The sequence below is a fragment of the Zosterops lateralis genome (assembly GCF_965231275.1).
Source record: "Zosterops lateralis genome assembly, chromosome: 15".
Taxonomy (NCBI): Eukaryota; Metazoa; Chordata; class Aves; order Passeriformes; family Zosteropidae; genus Zosterops; species Zosterops lateralis.
The window spans coordinates 15,379,764-15,402,871 of NC_139775.1; the positions used below are offsets into that span (position 1 = coordinate 15,379,764).

At 49.3% G+C, this 23,108-nt stretch overlaps 2 protein-coding genes across 2 annotated transcripts; one reads left to right on the top strand and one right to left on the bottom strand.

Moving 5' to 3' along the window:
- Positions 1 to 2,663: 2,663 nt before the first annotated feature.
- VRK3 (VRK serine/threonine kinase 3) lies at positions 2,664 to 11,321 on the top strand (the record flags this gene model as incomplete). The annotated part of the gene is made up of 12 exons (XM_083872836.1): positions 2,664 to 2,764; positions 2,845 to 3,185; positions 4,554 to 4,606; positions 6,228 to 6,294; positions 6,997 to 7,081; positions 7,542 to 7,644; positions 7,995 to 8,087; positions 8,329 to 8,461; positions 9,196 to 9,316; positions 9,598 to 9,656; positions 10,267 to 10,416; positions 10,988 to 11,321. The coding sequence occupies 11 exons, from the start codon at positions 2,664 to 2,666 to the stop codon at positions 10,413 to 10,415; spliced, it is 1,305 nt and encodes a 434-aa protein (XP_083728962.1). The 3' UTR covers position 10,416; positions 10,988 to 11,321.
- A 239-nt stretch (positions 11,322 to 11,560) lies between these two features.
- On the bottom strand, positions 11,561 to 22,808 carry CCNF (cyclin F). The gene is made up of 17 exons (XM_083872810.1): positions 22,727 to 22,808; positions 21,282 to 21,436; positions 20,784 to 20,890; positions 19,988 to 20,055; positions 19,325 to 19,518; positions 18,965 to 19,018; positions 18,316 to 18,420; positions 17,696 to 17,773; positions 17,177 to 17,328; positions 16,902 to 17,066; positions 15,944 to 16,067; positions 15,476 to 15,656; positions 14,477 to 14,564; positions 13,989 to 14,088; positions 13,619 to 13,749; positions 13,267 to 13,436; positions 11,561 to 12,728 (listed from the first exon to the last, which is right to left on the bottom strand). The coding sequence occupies exons 1-17, from the start codon at positions 22,737 to 22,739 to the stop codon at positions 12,331 to 12,333; spliced, it is 2,283 nt and encodes a 760-aa protein (XP_083728936.1). The 5' UTR covers positions 22,740 to 22,808; the 3' UTR covers positions 11,561 to 12,330.
- Positions 22,809 to 23,108: the final 300 nt, after the last annotated feature.

A 23,108-nucleotide genomic window follows, 5' to 3' on the forward strand; every position in this document is an offset into this window, starting at 1 on the left:
TAAAATGCCAGGATGGTGGTTCCCACTAAAATGGGTGAGTGGATTCAACACCTTCTCTTGCTCCCTCAGACTTGCCAAGGACCAGATCTCTTGGGCTTATTTTCCCCAGGGTGGATTCCCTATTCCCTTTCAGCCCAAGGCATGCCAGCCTGCAGCCCCCCGATCTTGGCTGCCAGGTTGGAGTCTCCTGCTGTATCACTTTGCCCTTTAAGTGCTGGGAAGATGCACAGTGAAACAGACTCCCCTTGGAGTGCTCAGACACAGAAAAATCTCCATGGGCTGGGAAGGATGGCATGGGAGGAAGCTTTCCAGAATACCTGCTGCTCTTTTTCCCAATCCCTGCCCTCCTCAAGTGTCACTTTCCTGTCAGTGCTCTGCAGAGAGCTGGCACAGTTTCTGCCCATACCAGCCTCCAGCAAAGTGTGTCCCCAGGGTATCCCTGTTCTGTCCCTGTCTCCCTGCTGGGGATTACAGGATTACAGAGCTCCAGGCCCTTGGCAGACCCTGGTGCACCACCAGAATGGAGGAGATGTGGTTGGGAATTTCAGGCACCATTGCTCCTCTGTGCCTGGGTGAGCTGTGGTGGGAGCTGAGGAGGCAGCACGGCCTGGGACACATGGGCAGGCTCTGCCCAAAGGCAGCCTGCTTGTCCCTTCAGCCCAGAGAGGCAGCTGGTGTCCCCAGGGCCACCTCCCACAGCTGTGCCAACAGCCAGGACCTCTCCCAGCTGCTGGATTGGACCTGGCAATTTGGAACTGAAAGGCTTCCAAGGCCTCTCCCAGGACTCTCATTGCTTTACAAGAGGCATCACTTCAGGATCCAAGAGGTGTGTAAATAATAAGGAACAGCCTCATTTCATTAAGAGGTTGAAGAACTGGCAGCTTTGGGCATTGTGTCAAGCTCAAAGATCTCTGCCAGCACCTAAATCCGATAAGCCACGTGTTTGGGCTGGCAGTGCTGGGAAGGCAAGGGTGAGATAAGGAGACATAACTGAGCTGGCACCAAGGAAACTCCTGCAGGGGGCAGACAGGGACCTGTCTGTTGCCACCCCAGCTGTCTGCATTCTCCCAGAGGGCTCAGCAGCACAGACTTAGAGTTGGACTCAATGATCCTTGTGGGTCCCTTCCAACTCAGGAGATTCTGTGACTCTGTCAGACCATCCTCAACACACAAAGGCCACAGGAAGACAGGTCTTCTCCTAAAAATTATATTTTTCCATGGGGCTGCAGGGCTTGGAAGAAGCATCTCCAGCTAGGGTGTCCTGCACAGACCTCGTCCTGCCACGGGCTGGTCGCCCCTTCTCACTCACTCCAAACACCAGGGCATGTTCCTGACATTCACTAAGCACACAGAAAGTCCCAGCAAAGCCAGAACTCTGTCAAATAACTCAGGGAAGCTTTGGCATGTGTTTGGATTGGTTTCTGCAGCCTGTTGCAGGGATTTTTTTGAAGCACCTGGACACTGTCAGGAGTGACAGGGATGCTGGGGGAATTCTTCCATTCCTGCCCACCATGGCCAGCAGGACACTGCACTCCACAGTCACTCTGTTCTTTCCCCTGGCACTGCAGGCATTGCAGGACATTGGATTGCTTCACCTCCACTGCCAGCCCCCTGCACAACCACTTCAGTTCCAGCTCTTCCCACTGATTTATTAAAAAACTATGGATATTGATCTAATACCAATATCCAACTATGACGGACGAAGACCCTCGAACAGTTTAAAGTTAGAAAGTGTATGTTTATTACGATGCCGTGTGCAGGATCCCTCCCAAATACACACCTCAATCCACAGATGGTCACAGGGGCTTTTATGTCCAGGAGTATTGAATACCCAAAACACAAATGTACATTCATAACTCTGGTACATCCCATTCCCCGCTCCGTATGGTAATTAGCCAAAAAGCCATTAAGCATGGGGAGTTTGTTCTTTGAAATGGGTCAGTGGTCTTTTTTATGGGGTGGGGTCCTAAAATGATGAAGTAAGATGAGTCTTCCTCTCTTCGACTTTTTAACCTTTTAGTGTTACGTGACAACTGATTCCTGTTTTTTCAGGACTGTTTGATTTATGATTGTGTTGTATTCATGGGGTCTATTGATTATTCAGGATGCAAAAGCCTAGTTTGACAGCTTCCCTGATTTATCAGTTCCTTCTGTGATTTATCAGTTCCTTCTGTTAACAAAAGGGAATCTAGCTACCTTACCTCAGCACTATCTAATTTGACTAAAGTCTTTAATTCTTCTAAATCAATGCTTCACTTTTGTAGCCTCCGGACAGAAAAAAACCCGTATAAAACTGTACATGAGAAACCCAGCATTTGTGGGCACGGTGGGATAGCACCGTTGTTGCTCTCAGCCTGTCCACCCATTAATCAATGTTGTTTTTATTGTGGTTTTTGCAGTCCAACCTCGTTAAATCATTAAACAAATTCTTTTATTTCGAATCGGCTCCTAATCATTTATAACACACCCATCAGCCATCATTTAAAACCCCTGGCAAGGTTTAATTTCCAGGCTTTACACCTCAGTTTCGCTTTCCTTTCGGCAGAGCCCAGAGCCCGTCCCTCAGTCCCCTCACGCCCCTCACGCCCGGGGCGGGGCGGGGCGGGGCGGGGCGCGGCTGAGGCGGGACGGGGCGGCGCATGCGCGGTGGCGGTGGCGGGGCCATGTCGGTCCGGCGGGCCCGCGGGCGGCGCGGGGCGAGGGTCGGGGGGACGCCGGTCCCGGAGCAGCGGCCGCGGCTGGAGGTGTCCGGCGGCTCCCCGAGGTGCGGAGTAAAGCGGGGAGGAAGCTGAGGAGGGAGCGGGGCGGCGGCAGACGGGCTCTGACGCTGTCCGTGTCCCGCAGGCCCAACCGGTTCTGCCCGCAGTGCGGGCTCGCCGTGGAGCCCGCCTTCCGCTTCTGCCCGGCCTGCGGCGGGAGGCTGCCCGCGCCGCCCGAGGAGCCAGCCGAGCCCGCGGCTCCGCTGCCGAGCCCGCCGCCGGATCCCGGCCCTGCTGTTGTGCCCTCCCCTCGTACAGCCCCGGCCCCGGCCCGGCTGGGCCCCGGCTCGCCCCGCTCGCCCCGCAAGCCCCGGGCGGGCCCGGCCCCGCCGCTGCCGCCGGACACGGTGCTGACGGACCAGGCCGGGCGGCGGTGGAGGCTGGCCCGGCTGCTGGAGCACGGCGGCTGCGGGCTGCTGTACGAAGGTGCTGCGGGGCCCGGGGAGGGAGGAGAGGGGCGGGGGGTCCTCGGTCCAGCAGATGTGGGGATGTCCCGAAAGCCTCAGAGAGTGGGTGACACTGCCGTGTCCCCGCCGGGCTGGCAGTGCCCACAGGCCTGCAGGATCCGTCATTCGTGCAGTATTCTGAGCTGGAAGGGACACACAAGTTCCCTGGAGTCCTGGCCCTGCACAGACACCCCAACAATCCCACCCTGGGCATCCCTCAGAGCACTGTCCAAACCCTCCTGGAGCTCTGGGGCTGTGCCCATTCCCTGGGGAGCCTGGGCAGTGCCTGAACCCTCTGGGGAAGAACCTTTTCCTAAAATCCAACCTAAACCTCCCCTGACACAGCTCCAGCCGTTCCTCACTGACATCAGCCTGTCAGACACTCTGCCACCAGCAGAAATCAAGCCAAGGCCAGGCTGCTCTGTTATTATTAAGTGTCTACTGTTGAGGCCACACTTCCTCTTTCTGTTCTTTCAGATCCAAAAACTATTTGCTAGCACTGTACAGGAGTTCCTGTGCTGTAAGTGGTGTCAGTACCCACTAAATGTTAATTCTCATCCTGTTTTGAGGCCAGAGAAAACGACTACACCACATCTCAACCATTTAGTAAGAGCTGATCTTTTCAGTCTCGTTGTAAACTTCCAAAGGGGAGTTTTTAATCTTCTCTCTTGTTAATTTGGAAACTGTCCAGGAGGAATTTTCCCATTACCAAGTTTTGCCTGATATTTGGCTTTTACTTTCTTTTTCATTATTCAAGCTGTTGCATAATAAAGTCTGAGCATCCATCTATGTTTTTAAAAATGTGATAAAAAGGAAAATCAACAGTAGAGGATGCTTTTATAGAAATAGGTTCAGGTGATGAGCAGCAGGTTAGCTGTGGATGGCACTTGGTCTAAGAGAGAAGAGGAACTGCCCTGAGGCCAAGCCATGGGTACAGATCCTTTTGGAGAAGGGAAGCCACATACAGCTCTAACATTCCTACAGAGCAGAGGGACTTTGCATCCCTTACAGACTCATCAAACCATGGAGTGAGCTGAGGGAGTGCTCAGCAAATGGATTTGGGGATGCCTTTGAGGTTCTGCCAATGATCTACTCTTTACAAACCCCTCAAAGCTCCCCTCCATGCCCAGATCCTTCTGTGACTTAAATGGAACTGCACCCACAGCATGTCAGGGGCTGAGTTCCTGCAGCAAGGTAAGAATTGCTTTGTAGTGATCTGGGAGGTCACTTTGCAGAGCTCAAGGGAGAGAAGCAGAGGCTGAGTTAATCCAGCTGCACAGGCTGCAGTTAATGATGCACAAGCTCTTTTCCATGCTCCTATAACCACATCTGTTCCATCCTTCCACAGCGCAGTCAGCATCTGGAACCTGTCCTCAAAAGCAAAGCTACTCCCTCAAACTTGTGAGTTTTGATCTGTTTGGGTAAGGAATAGTGCATAGAGTACTGTGTCCTGACCTGCTGGGCTGAGAGTATCTGAGGAGTGTGGAGAGAGTGGTCAGAAAGGCCCCTGCTAACTCAGGAGATGGATCTAAGCCTCCTGAGGGTGTTGTGCTGGAATTCCAGTTGGCTTTTTTGCTAAAAGTGTGAAGAAAATTAATATGAGGTTTAAAAAAAAAAAACCTGAAGCCATAATCACAGAAGGCTGCTGCTTTGATTGATGAGGCTCAGGAACCTGCAGAACTAAACTTGGTGGTGTGAGGTGGAAATCTTGGTTCAGGAATGTCAGACCAACCTTTCTCCTCTGGCAGGTGTGTGCACACCCTGCTCAAGTCTGGGGAGACTGGAGAGGTTGGGATTTGGTGCTGTGCTGAGACTCTGAGAGCCAGCATGGAGACACTGTGTAAAGCCAGAGCATACTTGGAAATCAAATAGGAATTATAGTTGGAGTTCCAAGCTGGCTTTCCAGGCACTTGTCAGTATCTTGGGTTCTCCAGGAATGTGTCATTTCCACTAACAGCTCTTCTATGGTGGAAATTCAATCAATTGATTTTCAGTAGCTCACAAAGCAGAGCTGAAAGACTCTTTTCTTGTCTGCTGTGGCTCTTGGGGGTTGCTGCTCTGTAGGAGAGCCAGTGTTGACTGATGGTTCTGTGGGGCTCTTGCAGGCATTTGGATAATCCCTCTGCCTTTTGTCAGAGGAGACCAGTAAGAGGATGGAGAAGGAATACAGTGTGGATGAGAAAAATCTGCTAAGTGCCACAAAACTAGAAGCAGTAGGTGGGAAACTGTAATCACTTCTGTAGGCAACACTCCCAACTTCTCTGTTTTGCACCTTTTGGCTGCTTGGTGCTCTGCTGAGCACTCTGGAGTGTGATATGGCACAGGAGAGCATTTTGGCTCTGGAGTTTGATGGCCCAGCTGGGCTCACAGGCAGGATGCAGAGTGAGGGACGTGGACTGTGTTGTCTGCAGCCTGCTGTTCCTCCAGCTAGTTTTGTATCAAACCAGGTAGAATATAACACTGCTGCTTTCTCCCACACACAACAGCAACTGTGTGTAGGCAAACACAGGCATACTGAGTGTGAACTATGTGCAGTGGAGGTCACTCAATGACAGCAGTACCTCAAATGTTACTAATACAGGCCTTCTTGTCTCATTTTCTGACAGCTGGAATAAATGTTACAGCTCTGTGTTGAGAGTTGTGTTTGTAGAAGTGCCCCCATCTCTGCTGTGGCTGATAAGGTCACCTCTGGCTCCCTGTGATGTAACAGCTGTGGGACCAGAGCTCTGTCCATGCTGTGCCTGGATGTTGTTAACCCTCAGACAGCTGTAAATGGGCTGCTGGAAAGGCCCAGCCTGAGATGGCCCCTCTCCTGTTCTGTGCTGATGTTTAGAGTTTATGTGGTTGGTAGGGACAGCATTAAATAGGGAACCAAGACACCTGAGCTCTGCTCTCAGCTCTGCTAGTTGATCTTTGCTTGTTTTAAAAATGAGTAGTGAAGGTCTTATAGCAATGTTACCCAAGTTTCCCTTTCCAGCAGGATGTGTGTGGCTGAAGTAACTCTCCTTCCTGTTCCCTTTAGGATGCCAAAGATGGGAGGATCTACAATGAACAGAATTTCTTCCAGCGAGCTGCAAAGGCAGGCACAGGTTGGTGCTCCTTGGGAGGGTAAGGATTAAGGATAACTGGTGTTCCTCTCTCATCAGTTCTGTGAATCTCTTGGAAGGCCAGGCTAGGATAAATTAATCCCCAGACTGCTGAGGAGTTCAGTCAGTGCCAGTTTTCCTGGCAGTCTGTGTGCTGTAGGGCAGTGCAGTATGAGCACAGCTTTTCTGTGCTCCTCACTCTGTTTTGATGTGTCTGGGAGCTGTCCAGCTCTGAGCCTGACTCACCTTGGCTCATTCCCCTGTCCCTCTCCCATGGGTGGTTCTGTCAGCTGCTCTCTGGAATCAACTCCATTGATCCCAAAACATGAGCAAGAGCAAAGCTGCCCAGAGAATGTAGGCAGGGGAGATGGAAGAATTTATGTCCAATCTACACTTCTGGGAGAAGTGTAAAAATCTGCTTGTCCTTCCTCCTCTCTCTCTCCCCTCTCCTTGTTTTCCCAGCCCTGTGAGCAATCCCATGTCATAGCCTGCTCTGGTGGTCCCAGAATCTTCCCTGTTCCATTCTTGCTCTACAGTGCTACATGCCAATGCACACATCAGACTGGAATTCTGGGGACAGAGTCAGGATGAGAGGCCACTGTCAGCTGTCCAGGGTAGAAAAGACCTTCAGAGGAGGAGCATCCCTAACTCCTTCCTCCTGGAGCTCCTCTGCAGCATCTGCTGCATTGTCCTCTTCTGTTGTAGTGGAGAAGTGGAAGAAGTGGCATTCCGTGCCGCTGCTGGGCATCCCCACCTGCCTTGGCTTTGGACTGCACGCAGACAGCTACAGGTGAGGTGACTGAGCTCTTGGGCTGTCCCAGCATCTCTGGCTTTCCCTCTGCTCCCTTTGCTGTCTGCTGGTCTTTATGTGATTGTCCCCTGGGCTCCTGACTTTATGCTCTACTCCTACCATAAAATGCTTTGCCTCTCATTACTTTGTTTCCTTCAGTCCTTGTGTTGCTGGTGAAGTTACTGCTTTTGCTGCTGCTGCCCTTCAGGCCAGGGAATACCTTATTCTGGTCCCTGACACTTAACACAAAGGGGAGATTCAGGCTGTGTGTCTGTAACACATAATGAGCACACTTGTCTTCTTTCCAAGAAGTTTTCTCTTATCAAAAGTCGAGGAGGTGTTTGCCCAGGTCAGCTTGGAGTTGAAGTGGGGTCCAGTGGATCACTTGACAAGTGTCTGTTGAGGGTCTCCAAACCAGGTAGGTGCTGCCATGTGCAATGAAAGCCCTTTTCTCCTGCAGGTTTTTGGTGTTCTCAGACCTGGGGAGGTCTCTTCAGTCGGTCCTGAGCGACGGGCTGCACCTGCTGAGGGAGAAGGTGGCTTTTCAGATTGCAATTCGTGTGGTATGTGCAGAACCAATCCTTCCCTAAAGACTTTCTCAGAAAAGACTTTTAATTTCCTTCTGGATCTCCCAGAGGTGTTTTAAAGCTGCTCCAGGGGCTTGGGTGGGGGCGGGTCTCTGAGTAGCATCTTTCAAGCCTCCTGTAAACTTCAGTAGCATCTTTTGAACACTGTGTCACCTTGAAGGAATTTGGGATAAGAAGGAGGAAAACCTGACCTTTGAACTTGAAGGCTGGGAGCTTTTTAGTGCTCCTCCACATGGCTGCAGGGAGCTGGGGAAGGTCCATCTCAGTGATAGCCAGGGTGCTGCAGGAACCTGCTTGGATCTGATGTGCTCCCTGTTTATTCCCAGCTAGACTGTCTGGAGTACATTCATGAGAATGAGTACGTGCACGGGGACATCACTGCTGAGAACATCTATTTGAACCCAGCCGACCTCACACAGGTAGGGAGCAGTGCTGCCAGGAAAAGGCACTGGAGGTGGGGTTGTGACATGGGATAATGCAGCCTGCGGGTCCCTGCCTCGGGCAGTGCTCCAGCAGGGGCTGTGGAGCAGCACTGGAGGCTGCTGTGCACTCAGGTGGGTGCCCTGTGCTGCCCTGCCTTGGGCAGTGCTCCAGCAGGGCCTGTGGAGCAGCACTGGAGGCTGCTGTGCCCTCAGGTGGGTGCCCTGTGCTGCTCTGCAGGTGACCCTTGCTGGCTACGGCTTCGCGTTCCGGTTCTGCCCCGGGGGGAAGCACGTGGCGTGGCGTGAGGGCAGCAGGACCCCTCATGAGGGCACGGTGGAGTTCATCAGCCTGGACAGCCACAAGGGCACAGGTGGGTCTGGGTTTGTGGGTCTGGGTTTGTGGGTCTGGGTGTCCCTGCTGGCTTTGCTGGCAGTGCTGCTTTCCAGGCATTCACACGCACCAGGAATTGGATTCCTATTTGGGCTGTTCACTCCTGCCTCTTGATGGCTGCTGTGTTGGGACTTGCCAGGTCATTCAGTGACTGCAGCAGGGATGTTCCTGCTCCATCTGGAGCTTTGGCTGCTGCAGGCGTGTGGGGAATAGAAAACAGGACCCTTCGTGCTGGCTTAGCAGGGATCTGTTTCAAGCCAGACTGGATCCCTGCCCAAAACAGATTTGCAGCAGGCTCTGCTCTGACCTTGAAGCAATGAGAGCTGGAGAGGCATTTAAATCATGGAATCACTTTGGTTGGAAAAGACCTTTAAGATCATTGAGTCCAGCTGTAAACCCAGCACTGCCAAGGTCACCACTAACCCAAGTTTCCACGTGCCACATCTACATGACTTCTAAATCTCTCCAGACTGGGGACTTCCTGCTGTCCTGGGCAGCCTGTGCCAAATTCTGTCCTTCTCTTGGTTGGGATGTGACTGCTCTTTTACTGTGTTCAGAAAATCTTTCTCCAGAGGCTGGGTGGTGATTCCTGAACTATAATTAGCAGGCTCCCAGGAGTATTGATATTCCAGAGCACATCCTCATGAAGCTTTTGAATTTCTTTACTTTTGCCCCTTCACGAGTGACATGTGAATGTCTCATGCTTCCCATTAGGACCATCTCGACGGAGTGACTTGGAATCTCTGGGCTACTGTCTGCTGAAATGGCTCTGTGGCATTTTGCCTTGGTCTGATGAGCTGGACAAAGTAAAAGCTGTGATGGAGCAGAAAGAAAGGTAGGAGGAATCATCTATTCTTCTGGGAAATGCTCAGCAGAAAGCAGCGAAGGGGGTTTGTGACTGAAGTCCCCAGGTCACAATAGACTGTTGGGATGTGGTAAATCCCACAGCCAGGGCTGAGCCTGGCCCCAGGCTGTTTGGTGAATCCCAAGTTCTGCTTCTTCCAGAACGTGGCCAGCTGAATTCAGCCTTTTGGGGATTTTTTTGTCCCTGTTGTCAAAGCCAGGTGCCTGCTCCATTGTTTCTCACCTGACAGGACTCTGTGCTGACTATTCCAGGTACAGAAAGGATGTGAGAGGCCTTCTCCGACTGTGCTTCAGGCAGAGATCCATCCCAGGTATGGCCTTGCTCTCAGTGGCACTCAGGGATGGAGGGTTGACTGAAGTACCTGAAGCCAGAACTTTCTCTGTGCTGGTCCAGAATGGTTTCCAATGGTGATGGTGACCAAGCATTGCATGAACTGTCTGGCAGGAACAAATCGTTTGTTTTCTGTACAGAAGGGCTGCTTTCCATGATAGGCTTTCATGAACCTTGCAGGTGGAACAGCTGGGCTGGTGGGTTTAGAAATGAAATATCTGGGGCTAGAGGTCACTTCCCCATCCCATTTTTTTTTTTTCTCCAAGAAGCTGTGGCTGTCCCATGCCTGAAAAGTGTTCAAGGCCAGGCTGGATGGGCTTGGAGCAACCTGGGATAGTGGAAGGTGTCCTTTGCCCATGGCAGGGGGTGGAAGGAGATGGGCTTCAAGCTCCCAACCCAAACTAGTTGGTGATTGTATTTTATTGCATAACTTTGTGATTCTTTGAGTTTTATATTAGCCTTGGTTTGGTTTTCCTCTCTGCAGCTGCCTGGGTGGTATGGGTGAGCTGGCTGCAGGACAAGCAGCCTGAAATGGCCATTTGGCAGCTGGAGTTCCTGTGCTGCTCCAGCCTGAGCCCCTTTCTTTGCAGATGCCCTGGAGAGGTACCTGGAGCAGGTGATGGCCCTGGAGTACGAGGAGCAGCCTGACTACACAGCCCTGAGGCAGCTCTTTGGGAAGCCACTGGAAAAGATGAAAGCTTCAGCCTACGACTCCGTGGATGTCCCAGTGGTGCCCTGAGGTGAGTGCCCTGTGCTGCCACAGGCAGCTGAGGACAGAGCAGGCTGGGCTCTGACATCTCTCCATGTGAGACCAACCTGCTCCTCTTGACATGTCATTCCTTGTCATTGAAACCAGGCCAGTGCTGCACAAAGCCAGGCTTAGCCTGTGTTTCCTCAAAATTTTCTCAAAATACTTGCCTATGAAGGAGTACAAGGGTTAATAAAGCAAAGGCTGGAGGGGCTGCAGAAGTGATAACAAAATGCAGACTCAGGCCATCTGGTAATTTTTTCTTTTTTTAAATCTGAAGCTCTGGGCTATACTTTTTGCTTTCCTCTCTCAGAAAGCAGCCTGTAGTTCTGGTTTTAGTGGCTCAGCCCTGAGGCACTGGCTCTCAAGGCCAGGTGCTATTTTAGCCACGAGGCACCTCCAAGAGTGAGCCTTGATCCAGAGCCAGAGCTGGTTTTAGTGCAGGGCTGCATCAGCCAAGGCTCTGCATCCAGCAGCAGGAACACAGAGCCAGCTCTTCACCTAATTTCCTGGGAAGGAATTAAACTGATTTATCTTCCCCTTCTCTCCTTTTTTTTTTCCAGATCAAGGAAGAGTTCGGGGCTTTCTGCACTGAAGTCTTTCCCTGTGATACATTTCACTTTTATTAAAAAGTGATATATTTTCACTTTTACCAGTTTTAGAATGAGAGGTTTTTTTATAAGTGTTTTCTTCCCATGTTAATGTGACCCAGTGCTGAAGTTTGAGCAGCTGCTGTACCAGGTTAATGTGAAGACACTCCTGCCTGGCAGATCAGGGGAAGCAGCAGCTGGAGAACTGCAGTGGAGCCACCGTGAGCCGGGAAACTAAATCAGGGATTTTCTCTTTTTGAATAAGAGTGGCAGTACATGGTTTTGTAATAAACTTTGTGGACAAGTACCCAAGGCTGCTGTTGGTTATTTGGCAGATTCAAGGCCTTTCTGGAGCTGCTGGAGGGTTGTGAGGGTGATTTGACCCCTGTGGTCCTTGTGAGGTTTGTGTAAATAACCTTCAGGCAGTGCCACTGCACCTTAACCATCAGAACTCAACCCTGACCTCAGCCCAGCAGTTCTCCAAGCCTCAGGCCAGGGAATGAGGGGAAGGAAGACCAGGACCCATCTCTACTATCAAAACAATTTTATAAAAAATACAGTCAATAAACATTCACTACACTGTGTGTGTCTGAACTGTTGCCAATGCCACAGTAACTTCTAAACAGTCCTGGAGTCCAGTTCCAGTGTTAACTTCAGTGACATCCTCCTGATGTCTTGTACCTTGGTATTCCAATTCCTATGTGTTAAGGCACTGAAGGATTTTTCAGGTGAGGAAAACATGGCAACAAGAGAAGAGGCAAATGAGGTTTAAACCATGTGAGAGGTAGGTGAGAGCAGCTCAGACCTGCAGTGAGCCTTCATTTACCTCTGGGGTTTTTCACAATAAAAACCTTGTATCAGTGCAGCAAATGCCAGAGACAAGAAGAGGGGAGCTGAGGGAGACCTGGACAGCGTAAAAAGGCAGCACAACCTCAAAATAGGTCTTTTCAAGTGGAAGAATTCAAGCATAGTGTTACAGTCAGAAACTTGAGAACCAATAATGTCAATTCATTCCATTCATAGTGCCAGGCCTCAGAGGAAGCAAGGGACAGGACAGTTCTTTTCTATCACTAAGAGGGATGATAAAACTGGGCTATGAAAGTCAGAGAGAGAGCAGAACTTTAGCAGAGGATCAGACAGTAGGAGATATGTAAAAAGGCAGCTGTGAAGGGAGGAAATAGCCCAGAGGTACAAGAAAGACAAGGCTGAAGGGAAGGTGTTCTGGAGGTATTTACAATTATTCACTATCATCCCTGTATGACTGCAACAGAAATACGGTTTCCAGGAATCCTGGAGAAGTTAAAAGCACGAAGAAATCAAAGGCTCAAGAAGCCCAAGTTCAGCCTTTCTTCAGTGTGTTCTGCCATGTTTTTTCTCTTTACTTGCCTCCCGTGCAGGTAATGGGGCTGGCAGGGCTCCCGTTTAGTGGAATTGCCATGGGGCAGTGCTGAGGTAGGTTTGGGAGGAGCTCCAGGGCTGCCTTCAACAGAAGATGTAGGACTGGCAGTGTTGACAGAAGAGTAGCCCGAGCTCCCCTCTGGGATGGGATTCCTTGGGGTGAGATAAGCCCCTGGCAGCTCCCCCTTCCTGTGGGGTGCCCCAGAGCCATCCCAGTCCCCGGGCAGGCTGTCCTCGTCACTGGAGTCCTGGGCACAGTGCTCTGCAGGGTCCAGGTACAGCACTGTCACATCCAGGATCCCACTGGGGCTGGTCACTGCAGGATGGGAAAAGAGAAACTTTAGTTTGCCCCAATGCAGAACTAAGCAGGCACTCAGCATACAGTCAAGGAGAAAAAAGCCAAGCAAGAGTCAACCTTCTGTCAGTTCTGCCCTTCAGGTGTGAACAAAGTTCACCCTCTATTCAAACAACACCTTTTCTTCCTTCAGACTATTTGAACAGGTACTAAGAGCTGTTAGAAAATGAGCAGCCAAGGCCCCAAGGTCAGCCAGACCCAACAGCTAATTAGTGTTTCTAAGACAGTGGCTCATTCATCACATTTGGTGCACTGCAAACAGCCTGACTTTGAAATGCTAAGCAAACACAAAGCCCCTCATCATCACGTCCTGAAGCAGTGCAGAGAAAGAACAGATAGATACCTCTGAAAGAGTTTAACAATTATAACCACAGGGGAAGGGGGAAGAGTTTTTCCAACTGAAAGTTCAGGCATCTGGTGCCTGAGAAACAGTTTTAAGCAAAAATGAAAAGACAGGTTTAATCCTCTTGGCTGCTTTTTATAAGAATAAACTGCTCACCGTCTCCTTCTCGCTCGCCTTCGCTTTCCTGATCACCTTCATAGCCAGAGCAGGAATCTAAACTCCAGTCAAGGAAGTTGTCCAGCAGACTTTCCTCCTGGGAGGAGAGCTCTGCTGTGGGTGTAGTCACAAAGCTGCCTCTGTCATCCTGGATGCTGTCTTCCCTCCTCCTGTAGCAAAACACCCCAGAAATTACATGTTAAAAGCCAAGTCTTTTCCAGCTCTTTTAATAGGTATGTCAAGGTGGTGACAGGAAAATTGGTTGTATTTAGGAATGAAACTTCAGGGTACAGAGAGGAGGAAAGGCTCTGGCTGATCTTCAGAGCTGCTGACAGCCATGAGCTGTACTCACCTTTTAGCTCTCTTTCCAGAGGGAGAGCTGAGGAAAGTCTGAATTTCCACTACGTTCCTGTGCAAGGGACTGGGCTCTGGGTCCTCCTGTTTCACACCCAACAATGAGCAGAGCTGGCTGTAACTCATAACCTAAAATATTAAATAAATTGATTTAAAAACCAGCACCTGTAAGAATTGGACCATGAGATTCTTCTAAGAACTAAACAGCCAGAAGGACATTATTTATTTTCAAGGAGAAATCTATCCCAGCGAGTTCTTCCCACAGGCACTCAAACATCAGTTGAGTCCCTGCAATTCAATTTTTAACCCCCACTTTATTCACAGAGGCTGTCATGGGGCAGCAGCAGATGCAGCCACAGCTCACCCACCTGCTCTTTGCCTATTTCCTCATAGCGCTCGTCTTCAAATCTCTGTTTCACTGCCATGAGGGACACCTGCCTGTAATCCTTTGGGACATCATCATGGAAGCTGGAAAGAAAGATTAAACCCCCTATTTTAGAGTGGATTCTATGAAACAATATTAAGAAAACCTGCCAAGTTAGGCAATTTCCCCTTGTCCCTCAGTGCTGTGTGACACTGAGTTGGTGTTTCAGCAGCTTCATCAGGACACCTGGTGGCTTCTGAGCATCTAATTCCATCTCTGTCTCTGTTTTCTGTGACCCAGGGCCAGACCAGCTGGCAGAAATAGAACTGAGGTCCCTGAACTGGACCTTAGTGCCCTGTGGCAGCGGAGCAGTTAACCAAAGGCTCTCCTTCACTGGGAAGGGCTGGCTGTACAGGTGCAGCACATTTGCAAGAGCTGCAATCCAAGTGCTCGTGTGCCCCCCTCACTCCCAAAGAGTCCCAAAACCATTACCACTTTTGGTGGAGGCTCAGCACGCAGGGCAAGAGGTCTTCTTGAGAGAAACCAGTGCACTCAGACAGCTGGCTGGTCCAGGGGTTTGCTGGAGAAGAGAGTACATATTCATGTACTGAATTATGTATTCATAAAGTATAGTAGTTCAGTAGGGAGTCAGCTTTTTAATTTTTTTTAATAGGATAAGGATTGTGATATTTGCAAGCTTAAATCTGTCCATAGTTTGTTCAAGTTCACAGCTGGCTTTGGGGATAGGTTTATCTGCCAAACTGATGATGTACTAATGATAGAAATCTTCATTTAAACACAAGGCTTGCATGGCCTGATGTTAATGCTCTGGTTTGTCACTGCTATTGAGAGATAAAATACAGAATTATGGAATGGTTTGGGTTGGAAAGGACTTCAAAGCCCATCTCATTCCACTCCCTGCCATAGGCAGAGACACCTTCCACTATCCCAGCTTGCTCCAAACCTTGTCCAACCTGGCCTTGGACACTTCCAGGGATCCAGGGGCAGCCACAGCTTCTCTGGATACCCTGTGCCAGGGCCTGCCCACCCTCACAGGAAAAAAATCCTTCCCAATATCCCATCTAACCCTGCCCTCTGGCAGTGAGAAGTCCATTCCCCTTATCCTGTCTCTCTAGACCACTGTAAATAGACTCTGTCTGTATCTCCTGTCAGCTCTATTCAGGTACTGGAAGTCCACAATTAGGTCACCCTGAAGCTTTTCTTCTCCAGGCTGAACAATCCCAGTTCTCCCAGCCTTTCCTCACAGCAGAGCTGTTCCAGCCCTCTAATCACCTGGGTTTCCCAATACAGCCAAACAGGCTGAACTCAGCTCTTCATTCTCAATTCTTAATCCTGTCCCTCTCTCCTCCACCTCCCCCAGCCAAGTCACTGGGAAAAAACACCCAACACCCAAAAAAAAATCTCTCTAGGAAGAGAAGACAGACTGGCACTGCGTGCTGCTGCAGCTCTGCCTGAGGTAAGACAGGTTACCTTGCCCATGCAGGATCTTGGCCAGCAGCAGAGCAGCAGCAGCCAGCTGGGCTGGGGAATACACACTGAGGCTCGTGTTCAGGAGGGACAGCTCACAGATGAAGCTGTAAAGGTGAAGAGTTCTTCTCTCCAGCGAGATGATGCTTGACAGAACTTCTTTGTAGTCCAAAATGGTGGGCATCTAGTGCAAAAAGGAGAGCAGAGGTTGGAAATACAATACCAGCAGAGTGTTGAGAACAGCTGTTTCCAGGTGCTGGGTTTTGTTTGCTTGGGGTTTTTTTGTTTAACATTGACATTATCTCTACAGAAGGCAGAGGGGTTTGTATCTACATGCTGAGACATTCACAGGCTCAACAGTTGATTGAGAACACTGACATAACCCCCCAACTTGTTAGATAAGAACTGCTACAGCCTGACCTGAACAGCAGCCCAAAGGGAGGAAATATTCCCTCCACTCTCCAAACTCACCCTTATCTTTCCTTCCAAGGCAGAAATGATCTCGCCCATCATTCTGACCAACTCTTCATACTTGTAGGAGTTGTCTGTCAGCCACACAGCTTCCCGAATCGTCAGCATCTCTTTGCTGATGAAACTGTAATGTTAAATAAGGAGTCAGCCCCAGCAGAAAGGGGGTTTATGCACTTAGGGCAGATAAATACACCCACAATGACCAGAGTTAAACAACTTCACAAGGTGCTTTCCCCAGGTAGACCAGCAAAGAAAGAATTGCAGCTCTTCATTTCAGCTGTAAGATGGAACCACCTACTAGAACATTCCTAATTTGGAATGTTTTTCCTAATACAGAAGAAAACCTTGGCTGTGAGCATGGGGAGACCCTGGCACAGGGTGCCCAGAGAGGCTGTGGCTGCCCCTGGATCCCTGGAGTGTCCAAGGCCAGGCTGGACAGGGCTTGGAGCAGCCTGGGATGGTGGAATGCTGTCCCTGCCCATAACAGGGGGGGAAAATGACATGATCTTTAAGGTCCCTTCTAACCTAATCCAGTTTGTGAGCCTAATTCTTTATCTCTGAAGCCTCTCCTAGGTTAAGACACAAGATATTAAGGAAATTAACACAGAAGGATAATCTTCCACCACACCATGCAGTTCATCTGAGTGTAAACAGGCTCAACCATGGAACACTGCTGTTTTTATTCCTTTCCAGCTTTCCCAGCCCAATATAGTACCAAAGACTCCAGTTCCTGATGGAATGCATTTAGAGCAATACACAGCCATGACCATGTGTTTAAATAAGAAAAAAATCTGCAGAGTCTGTGTTTGCATGTAAACACAATAAACTGCAGTCAGGGAAGTTAAAGAGCCTTTCCAGTGCTACAAACAAGGCATGAGGCTGGGGGAGGAGTCTGAGCTGTAGGAAAGAATTGGGATGACCACAATGACCACCTCTGGCCACCATCCAGAGCCCTCACCGTGTGCAGATGACCATGCAGGCAATCCCCAACAGCTGGAGCCGGGCACGGGGTACAGGCCTCAGCTTCAGGTACCGGTCCACACAGCCCACTGTCATGTGAAGGCACAGGCTGGAAAAGTCCTTCATGGTAGCCACTTCCACCAGCCAATCCACCAGGATATACCTGGAAAAGGAAGAGAGAATTAAGGAAAAGCTTGGGAAGTGTGTCCCACACCATGACATCCAGCCAATGGTTTTTCCTGTGGGGCCTCAGTCCCGGATCCAAGTTCCTACCTCATTATTTCATTCATTCCTTTCTGCACAGTGAAGATGCTTTGCTTGCTCATAGGAAGGGAAGCTTGAAAGATTTGAGAAACCATTTCCCTGGAAGATTTTGCTTCTAATCCTAGTTGGTTTCCATTCCCACAAGCTTTGGCTAAGGCTATCTGTAGTAGAGAGAACACAAAAAAAAAATGCTTATTTTACCAAATGCAAACTAAGGCAGCAGAGGATGATCCTCTATTTTTCTGGCTGAAAACAGTGAACATGGCAAACTAGTAGTTCTTAGTTTGGTTTAAATATTGAACACACAGATTATTTGGGGCTAATCTTTTCAGTACATCAAAAGAAGCATCTTCATTCCATTCTGCCACAATTTTGCAGTAATTTCCCAAAGAAGAGAATCTGCAGAGTAGATACAGATGTGCACGTAAAGACATTACTCAGCAATGCTGGTCCTGCTTCTAAAAAGAGAAATCTAAACCTATAATGGCAGCACAGAAAGGCTGTTTTTCTGGGAAAACTCAGTCTTACCTGTGCTTCCCAGCAGCCCTTGGCTGCATAGTCTCGTAGCTTCCTGAGACTTTGGAGGTATCTGCCAGGATCTGACATCTACAGAGAGGAACACAAACAGGTGTAAAAACTCGTGGCCTTTACATAACAAACAGAAAAATTGTAGCACCAACATCCAGAGAAAAAACAGTGCCTGGAGGTACATCTATTATCTCAGCAACAAATCTGTTTCTTATCTTGACACCACAGTTTTTAAGAACTTTTTTTCGGTTTCTTGCCCAAGGTCTCAGAGGAAATGAGAGCAGTCTCTCAGGATTCCAAGGGGACAGCTTTGGCAGATTTATTAATGCCAAGCAGGAGCCTCCCCCTCCTGTTCCCAGAGCCCTGGGATCACTGGCCTGCAGTGCCCAGGCCTTCAGCAGAGTTGGAGTAAAGCAACCTCTGTGGCACCTTGGCTACAACTGCTCGTAGCCTCACCTCAAACACCAGAGCTCATTTCAGAGACTTCTCACTACCCTCTCTGTTTATGAAGAAGGTAAACTCTGAGGATCAGCAATTCCTTTCTGACGATATTCCTTGCATATAACAGAGATCCAGAAGTTAGTGTAGAAATTGTTTGGAGATAAAAAATGACTACTTACAGCAGCTTTTCTGTTGTTTTCCCAAAGGAGGTAGGAGCTGATTAAACAACCCTGTTTTGATGATTCTTCAAGCATTTCAAGGGATTCCTTCTTTTTTCCTTCATCCTAAAAACAAAAGGCATATATTGGTGTTCTCTCTGTCCAGAGAAGAGGATGCCTCAACCCTTCAGAAGCTGCAGAACCCTGTACTAAAGCCAGAGAGCAGAATCCATCCCTTGGGAATGCCCTTCACCCTCTGAGGAATGCTCCCACATCCACTCAGTGCTGCCATTTGCAGATGGAGGCTTCCTTAGTGCTTCTCCTCAGCCAGACAAATGCTTTTTGGCTTGTTTGCCACTGTAGGCTTTTTATTTTATTTTTTGTTTTGCTAGGCATTACAATTGGAAGCCTTCCTTTGAGGCCTGAACATACTGCAAGCCCATGATTAAGCCAGAATTAATTTCACTGTTTGTACAATTCAATAAAGTAAGTTAATAATGTCCCTTTAAACAACCACTAAATTAAACTCATGAGAACAGAAACTCCTGGGCCACTTGGGGAGTAAAAGAACATCTGGCTGATTTATGTTTTTAATCAAGGTAAACAGCATTAGCACCACCAGAAAAAAAAAAAACCCAAATCCAAACACAACATCAGAAATGCTGCTCACCTCAAAGAAATTCAAAACCTTAGCCAAGCTGTGGAGAATAGATCCTTTCTGAGCCTGAAGAAAGCATCAAAATAAAGCATTATTAAACCACAGCAATTCTTGCTAGTAATTTCAGATTTCAGTTTTGGTTTATCTTTCGGTCATTCCTTTTCTCTGTGTTTTGTTATCCCTGAGATGGCACTGAACCTCTCTGAAGAGACAATACACTCATGATTTATTGTGTGCAGTTGGGCAATAAATTCAATAAAATGACTGAGCCACATTCATTGAAGCAACAGGAGGGAAACAAAAGTATTTTTCCAAAACAACAAGATGCAGTTACTGACGTAGGGTAAAGCCAAGGGCAGAAAGAAACCTGACCTTGTCAAGCTGACACTCTGCCTTGAGACTCTCAAAGACCACAGCTTTACAGCAGCTTCCAGAGAAGGACCAGGGAGGGCGGATGAAGAGCCAGATGAAGGGCACTGCACACACATTCAGGTGCTCTGCCAGGCTGAAGTAGTGAGATGCCTTTATTCCATTCACCTCTGCACGCCCGTGACCCGTGATGGACACTGAAACAGAGAGAGAAAACCAGCAATCAGGTGGAGTTTGTTCACAATGCCTGCCTGGCATCCAGTCAGGCCAGGACACACAAGAGGAAACCATCAGGAAAAAGGCTGAACTGTCTCTGTTATTTAGAGCCTTAGAAATCATGGAGATTGCTAAAGAAGAAAAAAAAATCTTACTACAATCAGACTTTAGGAACGTAAGTTGGGGGGTTCATTCTGCAAATACCAACTGCCTTGTGTGAGGAGGCTCCTCCTGTCCCTTGTGGGGCCCTTTTGATACATTTATCCCACTCTCAAAGTAGCTGAGTTTGATCACAAGTTTGCAGAGATAACTCCTAACCCTGAATTCCCAGGCTCCTTCCTGCCCCACCACTGAACACCTGGCAGTTCACAGTGCCCAAACCGAGCAATGTAAAACCTCCCTGTGCTGTGCCACGTTCCCCAGAGCCCCAGGACAAGCCCCCACACTCACAGCCTTCGTTGTACAGGTACGCCAGGCTCAGCTTCACAGCAGCTTCAAAGTTACCACTTTCAGCAGCCCTGAAGGGACAAACAGAGAAAGCACTTGAGGTTGAAATCCTTCCTAGCACCAGAATCCACAGTTTGGGCCCTGTGCCCTCAAGGAAATGCATCAAAACATCAAGCCCTTGTGTTCCTCCCTCCCAAACTGATGTGCACATTGTGGTTTGCCTCAGAAAGAAGTGACAATCAGAAGGAAAACTATTATTTATATTATCAGGCATTTAAACCTGTTAAAGAAATCGCTGATACCAATGGAACCCCTGTAAATCAGATGGATAAAAAGATGTCCCCCATCTTTTAAAAGCAGTTTTATTATTATCCTTTCAAATTTTGTTACTGAAATTCACCTGTTTTTCAACACACTGGTTTGCATTAGAAGTGACCAAACCAACTCAGACATAGAAACAGGATTGTTCTCTCTGGAGCCCCTGATCTCACTTGTTCATTCACATGGGAGCACCAGAAAGAGGTTTTGGGGAACATGTTACGTTCAAATCTGGAATATTAATGCCTGTGAAGAGAAGTAACTTTGGTATTTGCAATAGGCTCTTCTCTGGTTAAAGAGACAGCAGTGACCAGCTGCAGCTTAGACCTGAAAATAACCATTTTTTTATTTCCAAAGCAAGTTTTTCCCCTCTTTGTATGACTCAGATCCCACAGTTACACTGAGGACTGATCAGAACAGCTAATCTTCCTTCAAATATCCTCTTCTAAAAGGCCAGACAAATCTGATGTTTAAAACTTACCTTTCAAACATACTCAGATGGTTTGGAGATGGCCACAGGTCTTGGAAACTTGCATGTGCCCAAACACTGGAATGATTATCCACAAGGTATTTAAGATGTGAGTGCACCTGCACGGAGAGAACACAAAATAATAATTACCAAAATAAGAAAACGAACAGAAAAACTGGCCTTTGCAATCTTATTTTAGGGAAGTAATTAATTAATCAATCACAAGGTATGTTTAACTTGTTGCCTGCCTGATAACTAGTAAGGCAACAAAACCAATTTGTTCAGCCACAATAATCTGGCAGGAAAGTTGCCACAGAAAAGGTACAAAAAAGCAGTCAAATACTTCTGCTACTCTTAACTTGAGCAGTGAGAAACAAAACTGTCCCTGGGATGGCAAAAAGCTCAACCCTGCAGGGACTCCTTGGGTTTCTGTGAAATGAGGAGCCTGTTGTGTGAGCAGCCCAGGCTCCTGAAGGCAGAGCTGAGCCCAGGGGAAGCTGCAGCACTTACAGCTCTGACTGAGAGGATGTCTGCAGCAGGGAGGCCCTTCAGGATGTGGAACAGAACATCCTCGGGGAGGTTCAGGAACGTCAGGACTCGAGGCCGCTTTATTATCCTTCGTTTGGAGGGGAAAGAAAAACATCTGGAACATCTACAGTGAACCACTGGAAAGGAAAAACACAGGACATCTCAGTTAGTGATAGAACAGCACAAGGAGAAAAGGTAATACATGGTATTACAGGTGTACACAGGTGTTCACTTGAGCACCTCTTCCCCTTGCAAACACATCAACCAGGGAAATACAGCTCATGCCTCAGAGTGCCACAAAACTAAACCACAGGGCAGAAAGGGCTCGTTCAAATTGGTTAATGAAACCAGGAGACTCAGAAGAGGCTCAAAAATGAGCTCTAGTGCTCTCCACCAAGAGCCCCCCAGCTGTCCCTGTTCAGCAGTAACAAATAGTTTAGCTGTCACTACTATCACTTTATTTAACTCCCCATGCCTCAAGTTTTCCTTCTCAACTGACAGCAGTCCCTGGAATACAACCAGAGCTCTTAGGAAGACACCAAACCTACTCAAGCCAATCTTTCCAAGCAGTTGCAGCCAGGGGTGCTAATGGAAGATCCATTGCTTGTATCTTCTGGGGTATTATTTCAATACAATATTTTATACATACATACATATATATATATACACACAAAAGAGATTATCCTCAGCAGTATTATTGCCATGAAAATGAAATGCACACCCAAACTGGGATGCCAGTCCAGCCTGTATGAACATCCAGATAGAGACCAGGGGGGAAAGAGCAACTCAATGAAAACTCCATTTCTGCAGGCAGGAAGTGGCACAGGTTAATTTCCAGTGTGTCGCTTCATGAAACCAGAGTGGTTTAGGCTGGAGGAGAACTCCGGGGGTCACCCGGTTCAACCGTCCCGCCAAGAGGAGCAGGAGCACATCCAGCTGGGTTTGAACAGCTCCAAGGATGTGGATCCCACAATTACTCTAGGCAATCAAGTATCATCGCCCAGCCACCTTTACAGTAAAAAAACACTTTATCTTACTTTTCCACGGGGGGTTTCCTGCACATCCCTGTGCAGCTGCAAACTCACAGACGCCCGAATTGTTATCCCAGGCGGAATACACATTTGAACCCCTTGGCTTTGAGGCAGGAGCGCTCAGGCACAGCACGGAGCCCGCGGCCACAGCCGGTACCGAGCCCCTCTGGACCGGACCGCCCCTCCGGTTTGAATTTGGGCGCGCAGCCCTCGGCCCGGCCCCCCACCCGATACCGGCGGTGCCTCAGCCCAGTCTCGCTGTGTCCCGTTATCCCCCGCCCTCAGATCTCTCCTCAGAAGGCGCCCAGCAGGCACAGCCCGCGCCCCTCAGAGCGCAGGAGGAAAACATCAAAACCCGGGGAAAACATCAGCGCCCGCGGGCAGATCCGCACTCACCGCCCGCCTTCATCGCGGCGCGTCCGCGGGGACTGAGCGGACGGACACGGCTCCAAAAGAGCGGCCCGGGCCGGGGAAGGAGGGAAGGGGAGGGAGGGGAGCGGTGCCGGCGGCGGGCGGGCACGGCGGGGCCGACCCGCCCCGTTCACAACGCGGGCGCGCCCAGTGGGCGCCGGGAGCGGCGGGAGCTCCGCCCCGCCAGGCCCGCCCGCCGCGCCTCTGCCCCGCCCACCGCCCGCGCGCACTTGTTTTAAACACAGCAGGCTCTGTCATTGGCCAAAAGGACGATAGGGCGGGGCCGTGCCCGCCCCTCGCGCTGTGATTGGTCGGCGAGGATGCGAATTCGAATTGGGGCAGTTGGCGGGTCGAAGCTGTAGCGCGG